At 47.2% G+C, this 11,419-nt stretch overlaps 1 protein-coding gene and 1 long non-coding RNA gene across 2 annotated transcripts in view; one reads left to right on the forward strand and one right to left on the reverse strand.

Moving 5' to 3' along the window:
• ZNF620 (zinc finger protein 620) overlaps nucleotides 1-8,597 on the reverse strand; it is a 10,973-nt gene extending 2,376 nt beyond the window's left edge. The window contains exons 1-3 of the mRNA XM_042954950.1: nucleotides 8,280-8,597; nucleotides 2,248-2,401; nucleotides 1,655-1,768 (exon numbers count right to left, since the gene is read on the reverse strand). Coding sequence (XP_042810884.1) covers nucleotides 1,655-1,768; nucleotides 2,248-2,401; nucleotides 8,280-8,303 — 292 coding nt within the window. The 5' untranslated portion in view covers nucleotides 8,304-8,597. The remainder of the gene's footprint in view (nucleotides 1-1,654; nucleotides 1,769-2,247; nucleotides 2,402-8,279) is intronic.
• Nucleotides 8,598-8,673: 76 nt separating this feature from the next.
• LOC122229637 lies at nucleotides 8,674-10,431 on the forward strand. Its single transcript, XR_006207085.1, has 2 exons — nucleotides 8,674-9,116; nucleotides 10,043-10,431. It is a non-coding gene; the product is annotated as an uncharacterized LOC122229637 (long non-coding RNA).
• Nucleotides 10,432-11,419: the final 988 nt, after the last annotated feature.

Consider the following 11,419-nt stretch of genomic DNA (forward strand, 5'->3'; position numbering starts at 1 on the left):
ACCAGGTTGGCTCTAGCAAGGCAGCAGGCTCCCACGGTGCGGCTGAGGGGACCGGGTCCGGCTAACCCCACGGCAGCTGGGAGGACGGGAGAGGTGGAGCCTTGCTTCTAGAACGGTCGAGTGCTGCGCATGTGAAGAACCCTTCTAAGGATGGACAGGACCCGGTGATGACTCTTGTGCTCTCCCTAAAATGCTGCACGGGCTGTATGTAGGGTTTAATACGACAGTAGGAACGTGAAATCCTAAAACCAACCAGACGGAGAAAACCAAAGGCTACTTTCCCTCTGCCGCTAAGGCCTTCTGCAGGCTAACATGGCCTTCAGCACTGGGCCAGGGCAAACTCACGCGTCAAGAAGCCAACAGTTTAGAAAACACTGTTTACCCAGAGAGCCTGAAGTCCTGGGATCACACCCAAAGGGCACAACCTTAACACAAGGCTGAGGGCAGCTGGGGAGCTGGGCATTATTAATGGTCACTCCCTGTGAAGTCTGAAGAGCCCCCCAATGGCAATAGGCGGAGAAGGGGTGAAACGGAGTATCAGAGGCAAAAATATACGGTGTGTTGTTACTTTTAACTCCTGGGTCAACACCTTTCGAAAGGAGGAAGTCGTCCACCGTTCTTCTGTAACAAGTTTTGCTTCGAGAGTTCAGCTATTAAAATAAAAGTCTTTCTAAGTGCAGGGAAGGTGACGTACTTCGGGTGGCCACTGACGCAAGGGAAACGGGGGGGAGTGTCGTGCTGATGTCCGCGTGGGTGTGAAAATTCCCATTAGGAAAACGAATTTTTCTTTATCTTCCAATAACTTTTTCAGTGATACAATTTTATTTTTTCTTTTTACTTACGTCGGTGTTTGGGAACCCGTAATTTCATTTTCCACAGAGGAGTGCCTGGTTGGCTCAGTCGGCAGAGCACGCAACCATTGCTCTCGGGGTCGCAAGTTTGAGCCCCAAGCTGCGTGCGGAGTTTACTTTAAAAACATGTGGGGCGCCTGGGTGGCTCAGTCCGTTGAGCGCCTACCTCTTAGGTTCGGCTCAGGTCATGATCTCGCGGTTCGTGGCTTCAAGCCCCACACTGGGCTCTGTGCTGACAGTGCAAAGCCTGCTTGGGATTCTATCTCCCTCTCTTCCGCCCCTCCCCTGCTGGCTCGCGCTTGCTCTCTCTCTCTCTCTCTCTCTCTCCTCTCTCGCAAAAATAAATAAACATTAAAAAAAACTTTTCCCATAGAAATAATATATTCTGAAGCTGCAGATGGCCAGATAGGCCCCAGAAGCCTATTTTCCCTCCAAGGTGGTTGACATTCTCATCTCCGCGAAAACAAACTGGTGGAAAAGTTAACTGTTTCCACCAGACAGGACCCCAAAGGGCTGTCATGGTTCAACAGCTGCTGAGCCAGATGCTATCCCTTGGCAGGCGGTGAGGCAGAGAGGCAAAGACAAACACGCAAAGGCATCCTGCAGCCATACCTTCCTTGGAAGAGACTGGCCCTTCCTCGTCTGGCGGGGGGCGGCTACCACTATGAACACAGAATCCCATGTAATGATTCCAGAGGAAAGAAAATAGTCGCGCAAGAGAAGAAACACTCTGCACACACTGAAATGGGAAAATAAGCAAGCAGCCTAAGCAAAATGGGCAGCTGGTAGGTTCTCAGGCTCACCTGGACAGATGCCTCCGAGGACTTCCCTGCCCGCAGGTTCCCAGGGTTCCGGGCCCCATGGCAGTTCCCCTCGCTCTAGCTGGGAGACCAGAACAGGTCTGGTGAATAGAAAAGCTGCCCAGGAGAAAGAAACAGGAACAAAAGGTGAAGGGAATCAGAGAGCAGCATCCCCTCCCGGCTGTCTTTACCTTTCGTCGTTTGCCGAGCCAGGGAGGGAAACGAAGAGAAGTCAGTCTACACCATCTTAGAGGACAGAAAATTCCCACAAAGGGGGGCAGAGTCCTGGAATAACCCCCCACTCACATGAAGGAGTCCCAGATCTTCGTCAGAGAACTTGGAAGACGGAGGCCCAGGGGCCCTGCTGAGCTCTCCCTTCCTTCCATGCATGGGACAGAGCCCCTTCCCAGGGTCAGAGGGACAGTGGATTCCAAAACCTGAGAATCCGAAACTCTCCTCACCCACGAGCCTCCGGGAAAGCTCAGCCTTCGTAGCAACTGCCCATGAGGGTCAGAGAGGCCGGATGTCTAAGGAGGAAAGAAAGCAGACGCACAAAGGGCAGAGGGCGAAAACAGCAAGGAGAAGAGATGCCTTACCCAGGGAAGCCACATTTGCATAATTCTCCAGCATCACCTCCCGGTACAGAGCCCTCTGTGAAGGGTCCAGGATGACCCATTCGTTCTGCGTGAAGTACACGGCCACGTCCTCAAAGGTCACTGGCTCCTGAGACAGCAGGTTCCTGCTGAAGCCCTGTGTGAGGGCCGAGGAGCCTAAGTATCGGGGCAGAGACCCACGGGGTAGGTGGCATTGCCAAGGACAGCTCTGGGGGGCCCCCTCCCCCCCGCGGGGGGCAGCCGGCGGCCAGCACTGCCCTCAGCCACAGGCCAGCCCAGGACTCCCTGCAGTCCTCCCCACCAACAGCCCTTCCTTCACCTGCTCACCTCTGTGCTGACTCTGCCGGGCCAGGGTCTACGTGCCTGTCGGCCCCTGTGGCTCCCTTCCAGGGGTTTTGCGTGTCCGTGCACAGGGGACAGCGAACACAGCCCATAGCACTTCACTCCCTCCCGAATCTCACTAAAGTGACAATAACACAACGGCCCAGCAGGAGAAGAGTCAGACAGACTAGGCGCATGAACAGAATTTCAGAAGGATGAATAGCAACTAAATTAGAGGAGCAGAGAAAGCTGAACCTTAACCGCCGGCAGAGGGAGAAGCAAACAAAACCAGAGATGAGCTCAGGATTTTTAAAGTGGGCTCTGCTTTTTAAAACTTGATAAAATATTCTATCCATTTAAAAACACCAGGGAGGAGTGAGGAGCCACAGAGTACTTTAGGCAGTAAATGAAAAACACCCACACAGAGGCGTATCACTGAGCAGTCGCGGAAAAATGAGACCATTAAAGCAAAACAAAACAAAACAAAACAAAACAAAACAAAACAAACCAACCTAGGGGTGCCTGGGCGGTTCAGTCGGTTAAGCGTCCCACTTACAATTTCAGCTCAGGTCCTGATCTCGAGGTTCATGAGTTTGAGCCCCGCACTGGGCTCCATGCGGACAGTGCAAAACCTGCCTGGGATTCTGTCTCCCTCTCTCTCTGCCCCTCCCCTGCTCGCTCTGTACCTCTCTCTCTCTCTCTCTCTCTCTCTCAAAATAAATAAACATTAAAAAAAAAAAAACAAAAAACAAAAAACTAAAGGCTTCCAGAGCAGGAAAAACAACACACACAAGAGGACTGGGGAGTCGAGATGGCAACAGACTACTCGGCGAAAACAAACAGGGAAACGTTTTCTTTTGTTTTGTTTTAAGTCTTTGTTTATTTTTTAAATATATATATTTTTTAAGTAATCCCTACACCCAGCGTGGGGCTTGAACTGACAACCCCCAAGATCAAGTCACACGCTCTACCGACTGAGCCAGCCGGGCGCCCCAAACGGGAAAATGTTTTTAAAAATGCTGAGTGAAAACTTCTGCTTCCCGTCCAGATGGAGTCAAAGGGACCGGGTTCATCCTGCCTAAACCGAGACAAGACAAATTACGTCAAACAAGTTCCCAGGTTACTGACATCTGATGGCAATGAAGGACAACATTCCCCAAGAGATGGGAGATAAAGAGGTGAGCCCTAAGATTCCTCAAGCTTGTCTTGGAAGGGTTTCCAGGCTGCATCACAGGGAGGGGAAACGAGGCAAAGCCCAGAAGCTTCCCTGGTAGATTCTGAGGAGACCAAGACTGTGGGAGTTTAGAGGACAGGACACCACGGAGAGAGGTGCACACAGAAGCAAACCCAGGGGGGTTATGGGCAGGGGTTCCCCAGAGTATTGAACAGAACAATGACCAGGGCCCTTTTCATCTGAAAAGACTGAAGGGCACAAAGCCTGGTGTTCACACAGGGCCAGTAAAAGTACCTATTTCCACTGGAAAAAATCCATAATTCATGGGCTACTGAATAGAGCTCTCAGGAAACTCTTGCCTCAGTCGTAGAGAATAATTATTTCTAGGCCATGCACCGCTCCAGATCCTACTACCAAATCATAAAAATCAAGACCAAAAAGGATCAAATGTATTCCTAAGTAATTGAACTTTATTCCAGAAAACACTCAAGGGTATTTTGGGGGGGAGCACCTAGCAGGCTCAGTCAGCCGAGCATGTGACTCTGGATCTCAGGGTTGTAAGTTCGAGTGCCACATTGGGTGTAGAGATTACTTAAAAATAAAATCTTAAAAAAAAATTTTTTTTAAAGAATATTTTGGGGAAGTAAAGGGCACCTGGGTGGTTCGGTCAGTTGAGCGTCCAACTTCAGCTCAGGTCATGGTCTCACAGTTTGTGGGTTCAAGCCCTGCCTCGGGCTCTGTGCTGACAGCTCGGAGCCTGGAACCTGCTTCAGATTCTGTCTCTCGTTCTCTCTCTGCCCCTCCCCCACTCGTGCTCTGTCTCTCTGTGTCTCTCAAAAAATAAATAAAAGTAAAAAAAAATAAAAAATAAAAAAAAAAAGAAGGTGGGAAAAGAGGAGTAAAGGGAACAAAGAACAGATGGGACAATTAGAACACAAATATGAAGATGACAGACTCAAATCCAACCACATCATAAATAATCTAAACATCCCAACAGCCAAACATTATAAAGTCAGCCTACTATATGCTGACTTTAAGAAATGCATATTACATATAAAGACAGGAATAAGTTAAAAGCAAAAAGATGGGAAAAAATACACTAGCCAAAAAAAGCGGAAGTGGCTATATTAATTTAAGGTAATGTAGATTTCAGAGCAAAGAATATTAAGAGATAAAGATATGGTTCATAACCCTAAAGGAATCAGGGCATCTAACAATCCTACATGCCGGGGCTCCTGGCTCGCTCAGTCCCGAGAGCATGCGACTCTTGATCTCGGGGTTGTGACCTCAAGCCCCAGGTTGGCTATAGAGACTACCTAAATAAATAAAATTTAAAAAACAAAAACATAAACAAAAACCCCCACAATCCTACATGTTTATACAGTTAGCAACAGAGCGTCGAAATACATGAAGCAAAAAACTGATGACACTGCAAGAGAAACAGACAAATCCATAATTGTAACTGGAAATTTCAATAACCCCTCTTAACGAGGATATAGAAAACGTGAACACTACTATTATCCAACTTGACTTAATGGACATTTACAGAACGCCCCATCCGCAACAGCAGAATACACATTCTTTCCAGGTGTCCAAGGAACCTTTTGTAAGGTAGACCATACTCTGGGCTATAAAGAAGAAATCAAAAGGATCAAGTCATACAAAGAGTGTTCACTAACCACAACAGAATTAAATTAGAAATAACAGAGGGGCGCCTGGGTGCCTCAGTCATTTGAGCGTCCAACTTCAGCTCGGGTCATGATCTCACAGTTCAGTTTGTGAGTTCAAGCCCGTCCTAGGCTCTGTGCTGCCAGCTCAGACCCTGGAGCCTGCTCTGGATCCTGTGTGTCCCTCTCTCTCTGCCCCTCCCCTGCTCACCTCTGTCTCTCTCTCAAAAATAAATAAACATTGAAAATTTTTTAAAGAAATAAATAAATAAACTAGAAATAACAGAGACGCAAGGAAAATTGCCAAATATTTATGAACTACATAACACACGTCTAAATAACACATAGATCGAAGAATGAAACAAAAGAACTCAGAAAGTATTCTGAGCTGAATGAAAATGAAAACACAATGTACCAAAATGAAGGATGGTGTTAACACAGTACTTAGGAAGAAATTTATAGTATTAAATGCCTGTGTTACAAAATTTAAAAAGAAAAAAAGGTCTTGAGCCAGGGACCTTTAGAATCTAGAGAAAGGTGACCTTCACCTTTAGAATCGAGAGAAAAAACAAATTTAACACAAACTTAGCAGAACAAACAAAATAAAGATCCAAGTGGAAATCAGTGACATAAAACCGAAAAATAGAGAAAATCAGCAAAACCAAAAGTAGTTCTTTGTGAAGATCAATGCAACTTCTAAATCTCTGGTCAGATGAATCAGAAAAAAAAGAGAAGAAATAAATTAGCAATATTAGTTATAAAAAAGGTGACCACTACAGATAATAAAAGGATAGTAATTATTATGAACAACTTTATGCCATTAATGTCCACAACGTAAAACGGACAAATTCCTTGAAAGACACAAATTACCAACACTCATTCAAGGAGAAACAGAATAGCCCCATACCTACAAAGGAACTGAAACTGTATTTTAAATTTTTTTGTAACATTTTATTTATTTTTGAGAGAGACAGAGACAGAATGCGAGCGGGTTAGGGACAGAAAGAGAGGGAGACACAGAATCCAAAGCAGGCTCCAGGCTCCGAGCTGTCAGCACAGAGCCCGACGCGGGGCTTGAACTCACAAGCTGTGAGATCATTCCCTGAGCCGAAGTCGGACGCTCAACCGAAGGAGCCACCCAGGCGCCCCCTGAAACTGTATTTTAAAACTTATCAGAAAGAAAACTCCACATATAGATGATTTCACTGGTTACCAAACACATAAGGAAGAAATGTAATCAGTTCTATGCAAATTCTTCCAAAATATTGACAAGGATGGAATACTTCCCATTCTATGGGACAAGGACATTACAAGAAAACTGGAGATCAATACCTCTTACAAACATAGATGCAAAAATTCTACACAAAAATTTAACAAAATAGAATCCAAAATATAGTCAAAGAATAATACATCAAGACCAAGTAGTTTTTATCCAAGGAGTGCAAGGTTGGTTGAATATATGAAAAAAAAAAAAAATCAATGTAATTTGCCACATTAAGAAACTAAAACAGAAAAATCATATAATCCTCTAAACCAACATAGGAAAAGCATGTGTCAAAATTCAACATCCATTCCTGCAGCAAGCTAGGCATAGAAGAGAACTTTCTCAATCTGAGAAAGGGCATTTACAGAAAACAAAACAAAACAAACCCTCTGGTGAGGATCATTCTTAATAGTGAAATACTGAATGCTTTCACCCTAAGGTCAAGAATAAGACAAAGATGTCTGCTCTCACCACCTCTACTCAACATTGAAATGGAGGTTCTAGCTAGTGCAGTTAGGCAAGAAAAAGGAATAAAAGGTATCCAGACAGGAAATAAGGAAAGGCAATTATCTTCATTTGTGGATGGCATGTCTATGTAAACATCCAGCGGAATCTACCAAAAAGTAATGACAATACTAGAATTACTTTATCCATGGAAGGACTTCAATTTGTGGACAGAGGTGAAAAGGGTCCTCACTGTATGCAATGATGCAAATTTCCCGTTTAATGAATTTCTACTTTTCAGCCTCGATTGCCAAACCTATCCCAATCAATCCCCTACACTTGTTTTTCCATCCTGATCATGTCTTCGTTTGGGCCTTCTCATCTGTCTGTCCCTCTCAACTCATCCTCCCCTGTCCAAACACACCCGATGGTGACAGATGCAAATGAAAGATACAAGCCTGCGAAACAGTAAGGAACCTTGGGAACAAGCCCCATGTGCACTTGTGAAACTCCCCGCCGCCTGCCGGCTGCCGGCTGTCAGCGCTTTTCTTGCAGAACTCCCTACTGGCTATTTTTACTTTGCTCGCAGAGCAAAGCACCAGCTAAGGAGCAAACCCAGCCAGGTCCAAACCAGTGCGCTCCGAGAGCCACCCCCCCACCCCCTCCCCCCCAGTGCCGAACTTCCACGATTTTCCCCTCATTATAATACTAAAAATCATGCCCAGGGGCCCAGATTCAACACGATCATTACGCACGCGATGCATGAAGAAACATGACCTTGAAGTGCGCAGGTGCTAATAAATCCCTGCCTCTACATGCGTAGACAGCCCCCTCTTCCCACCGAAGTACCTTTAAAAAACTCTCCCAGACCTCTCCTCGGAGAGTCAGCCTGAGGATTCTTCCCTTTGTGCTGCTCTTCTGCGCTCGAGCATAAGCCCCAATAAAGCCTTTCTTGGGACTTTACATTTTGGGTCCCGTCCCGTTTCTACCAACGCTGGGTCCAAGGACCCCAGTCCCGGAACACCTGCACAACTCAGGCTCCGGATGCAGGCTGACAGCTGCTCTCTTGACATCAGAGGGTGGGAGGGCCGGTTACGGGAGGGGAGAGGGGGGAGCGACAGAGGCGGAGAGGAGGCTCGCTCACCTGGTGCCACGTGATCTGGAGCATGGCTGGGGTCCCCGTTTCACACGCCCTCGGGGTTCGAGGTGAGACAGAAGAGAAAATCAAGGACGGGCAGGACAGCTGCTGCCGGGCACCCCGCAAACGCCGTCTGTCCGCCGGGGGCTCCCTGCGTCCTGGAACCCCCCTCACCACAGAGGCACAGGGATCGGAGAACCGAGCATTGAAGAACTCCGCGGGGATGCGACCCCGTTAGCCCGTTCCCGGGACGCGGAGCCCAGGCGACCGCTGACGCCGCGCGCCCCGGACGCAGGGAACGCGCGAGAAGGCGGTCGGCCAGGGCTCCCGGGAAAGCTTAGGACCCGCGCCGCCGGAAGCGCGTAGGGCCGTTTCCCCTCCTCTCTAGGAAGCTGCAAACTTCCCGGTCTCCGTGGTTCCCCAGCCCGGCGGCAACCGCCACGGTCTCTACTCCGGGAAACGTCGAGCCAGAGTTACCGGCTCCAGGCTCGGGTCCTGCAGCGCCCCCTCGCGGCAGCTCCTCCGGAAGATGTCGTCTAGCCAGCTCGGGCCACAGACCAGTTGCACAGGCCACAGACGGACAATCACCCAGGGTTCCTTGGCGTTTGCCGCTTCTGGCAGCCCTTCCAGCTATTGAAGGGACCATTGCTCCACCTGTGCCAAAGCCTGCCTGGGTTCTGTGGCTGCGCTGCAGTGGGGGGAAGAGTGGGACCCATCACTCAACAGCCAACTGGGTGTTGGTTGAGAGCACTGACTACCTAGGTCCACGAACCTGGCTGTACCACTTCTTAGCTGTGGGAGGAGCAGCAAATTGCTTTACCTGTTTCCTTATCTGCGAAATGGGTATAATAGTGACACCGACTTCAAAGGGCTTTTGAGGTTTAATAATTAAGTGAGTTAGTGGGTTGGCAAAGTATTTATAGTAGTTCCTGGCACACGGTAAGTGCTTGTGAGTTGTTTGGTTTTCTAATTGTGTTTTTGCTTTTGAAGATACAAGTGCTGCTGGGACTGCCAATATGTGGCACCGTTTAGGGAAAAACCCACTAACATTTAGCCTTAGACCCCTTTCCCACCCTATCCCTGGATGTATGTTCCAGGCCCCGCCTGGAAACAGATTTCAGTTGATGGCTCAGCAGCCTTCCCTGTGAATACTGTGTCCCTCATATTAAGTTAAATGTTTTATATAGCTCGTCCCCTGCCAGTCTTCAAAGACTTGTCACGGTACCCCACTGCACAGATAGACCTGCCAATGGGAGAGCCTCGGTGATCGGTCTTCATTACATATTTGCAATCCAAGCAAATGTCTCCACCCTATCTCAAGAAGCTCTTCTTGGAGGCTGTCCGTGGGTTTTGTCAGTGGGTGAGAGGCCGAAGCTGGTCTGTTTGGGACCCCAGGAGCCAGGTGATCTTCAGCCTTGGCTACACTCCCTGTTTTCCAAGATTAGAAGGAATGATTTGAGCATTCTGGAAGCTGAGCAAGGAGAGGAGCCTAGAGATTCAGTATGCATCCTTTGACAATCCCCGTTTTCTAGAACTGGGTGGATCATTCCTGCCCCTTCAGCTTTGCATGGTGTCCCTGAAAGAAGGACATCTATGGTTCACCAGTTTGAGAAAACGCACTTCCAGAGTTCTGGCTGGGTCGGGGGAAGGAGAATCACATGGCTACATGGAATCAGGGAAAGGATCTGGGATCAGGCTGAGACAGGGAAACTAAAGAGACCCCGTGAAAGCTGCTTTTTCACTCCTTTTCCTGCTTCTATTCTTGTTAGAACCTACATCCCTCCCTTATGGCAGGCGTTATAGAACAATGTACGTCCTCCTTGTAAAGGTCAAGGATTTAATTTCTCTGGCGTCTTCCAACACAACAGATAACATCTAAGAACCAAGTGGAGTCATGTGAAAGTCTTCCAGGACCAATGACTCATCAAGACCCCTGGCTGCAGGGAGTAAGTGAATTAGGGAGGACACTTAAATACTCGTCTTTGTTCCTGGATTACTAAGAAGACAGGTATAGGAGACAACTGTCTTCGATAAAAACCCCAGACTCCAAGCAAAGCCAAGACTCATTTTCCTTCCCTTTCCTTTTGGAGTCACCCAGACACTCTGTATGTATCTATACTCTCTCTCCGTGGTCCTCAATAAACTCTGCTCTCATTTCTCTTGGCTCACATTTGATTTCCATTCTGGGTGAAGCCAAGGACCCTCTTGGCTGGTCCCGTGGGACCCCTGCTGGGTCCTTGGACCCAGCCAGGCTGCATTATGGACTTTTAAACAAGAGCAGGGACAGCTGGGTGGCTCTGTCAGTTAACATCTGGCTTGATGTCGGTTAAGCATTCGGCTCAGGTCATGACCCCACGGTTCGTGAGTTCGAGCGCTGCATCAGGCTCTGCGCTGACAGCACGGAGGCTGCTTGGGAATTCGGTCTCCCTTTCTGCCCCTCCCCTGCTTGCTCTCTCTCTCTCAAAATAAATAAAAATAAACTTAAAAAAAAAAAAACACAAGAGCATCTTCCCTATGAGGGCAATGTGTTTAAAAACAAAAAGACTTAAGGCACTTATTGTAAGTCAATTAAACTATCACGCTATTAATCTCCACAGGAAAGATTTTATACATTTCTAAGCTCTATTATAAATTATGCCAGAACACAAATTTTATTGAGATAAACACAATTATTTCAACATTTGATGTAACACAAAAAGTCATTTTTTTCATTAATAACTCTGCAAAATGGCTGTGTGAACATCTTCATTTAGCATTTTCTTAGGAAAGCGTTACATACAACACACTTAAGACTTTACAAGGAGCACGTGGGTGGCTCAGTCGGTTAAGTGTCTGACTTAGGCTCAGGTCATGATCTCACAGTTCGTGAGATCGAGCCCTGAGTTGGGCTCTCTGGAGCCTGCTTCACATTCTGTGTGTGTGTGTGTGTGTGTGTCTGTCTTTCTCCCTCTGCCCCTCCCTTACTTGTGGACCAGTCCTCCCTCTTTCTTTCAAAAATAAATAAACATAAAAAAAATATTTTAAAAAAGATTTTACAAAGCGTATGTAGAATATTTAATCTGAACATTTATCTGAACATTTATACCAAAAAAAGTAAAGACAAAAGAAATCTGAAACTGATGGAAACGATGTCAAATTATCACTGC

The sequence above is a fragment of the Panthera leo genome, chromosome C2 (genome assembly GCF_018350215.1).
Source record: "Panthera leo isolate Ple1 chromosome C2, P.leo_Ple1_pat1.1, whole genome shotgun sequence".
NCBI lineage: Eukaryota > Metazoa > Chordata > Mammalia > Carnivora > Felidae > Panthera > Panthera leo.